The sequence below is a fragment of the Perkinsus marinus genome, assembly GCF_000006405.1.
Source record: "Perkinsus marinus ATCC 50983 genomic scaffold scf_1104296948870, whole genome shotgun sequence".
Taxonomy (NCBI): Eukaryota; Perkinsozoa; order Perkinsida; family Perkinsidae; genus Perkinsus; species Perkinsus marinus.
This window is the reverse complement of record NW_003210028.1, coordinates 1-1,269: the sequence shown is the minus strand read 5'-3', so window position 1 is coordinate 1,269 and position 1,269 is coordinate 1. Positions and strand designations below refer to the sequence as shown.

The following is a 1,269-nucleotide window of genomic DNA, read 5'->3' as shown; positions in this document are numbered from 1 at the left end:
TCTAATTATTCGGTAGAAGTGTACAGAAACCAACAAGAATTTCTAAGAATTTTCATATTGTTACAAGCATATTTTCCCACACTAGACCAGCCTGTCGTGGGGGATAGCAACCCTTAAGAGAGACCTGTGGTCGTTGTTAGGTGCCTCAATTGTTCGACATGTTGGCCGTGGAGGAGGCCTATCCACCGTTGTACGAGGAAAGCATGAACACTGTGCTGAGACAAGAGGTGCTCCTCAGTTTCGATAGTGGCTGTGTGATATACAAACGCTCAGGTTCTGCGATATAATCGTTTGCTAGAGGAGATAAGGTCGACGGTTCCGGAGCTTCAGAGGGCCCTCAAGGGTCTGGTGGTGATGAGTGAATCACTGGAGAAGGTATCCTTCATAGTGCGCTGCTCTCTTGGCAATGTTCTCGTCAGATGGGGAGCGCCTTCCTGACCAATCAAGTGCCGGAAGCATGGGCCGATAAGGGGTTCCTCTCGTTGAAGCCCCTGAGCTCCTGGTGGGCCCGGTTACTGGTGTTGGAGATTATGGTTGTTCCTCAGGCTGGCGGATCTGATCGATCGCGTGGCGTTCATGAAGAAGTGGGTTGAAAATGGAGTTCCTCCGGCGTTTTGGATCAGTGGGTTGTTCTTCCCTCAAGCGTTTCTCACGGGCACCCTGCAAGTATGAGAAGGCACTCCGACACTTCCTCGTTGGCTATGGTGTCCTCTTATAGAACTTCTCGAGATCGAAGAAAGTCGCTATTGACAGACTCGCCTTCGACTTCACCATATTGGATGACCGTAAAGTGGATGAAATCACAGTGAGTGAATTAGCGCTCGCCCGAGACGACAGCGGCATGTCTCGTGCCTTGCAAGAGTGGGCAGTCTCCTACTGTTCAGGAGCGTGCTGCTGAGGGTGTCTATGTTTATGGTATATTTCTTGAAGGTTGCCGATGGGATCCAACAGGTCGGTTGGGTCTGTCTTCCTTCTTTTATGGCGTGTTTTGTATTTCAGCCCATCTTTTAGCTGACTCGCTTCCCAAGGAGCTCTTCTGTGAACTCCCTCCTATTCACTTCTTACCTGTGGTTGATCGAGAGCAGCCGAAGGGTATCCTCCACTGCCCTATCTACAAGGTGGTTAGTCGTCGAGGCACACTGTTGACGACGGGACACTCGACCAACTTCGTCCTATATATAGACATTCCTAGTGATAGGGATGAAGATATTTGGGTGAGGGCAGGAGCTGCTGGCTTCCTAGCACTCAAGACATGACGTGTTGAGCACC

General features: G+C 50.4%; 1 protein-coding gene across 1 annotated transcript; it reads left to right on the top strand.

Annotated features, from left to right (window-relative positions):
• Positions 1-158: 158 nt before the first annotated feature.
• On the top strand, positions 159-1,256 carry Pmar_PMAR028719 (dynein heavy chain, putative; the record flags this gene model as incomplete). The annotated part of the gene is made up of 7 exons (XM_002778503.1): positions 159-227; positions 274-375; positions 420-502; positions 546-666; positions 719-805; positions 885-951; positions 1,000-1,256. The coding sequence occupies 7 exons, from the start codon at positions 159-161 to the stop codon at positions 1,254-1,256; spliced, it is 786 nt and encodes a 261-aa protein (XP_002778549.1).
• Between the last annotated feature and the right edge of the window lie 13 nt (positions 1,257-1,269).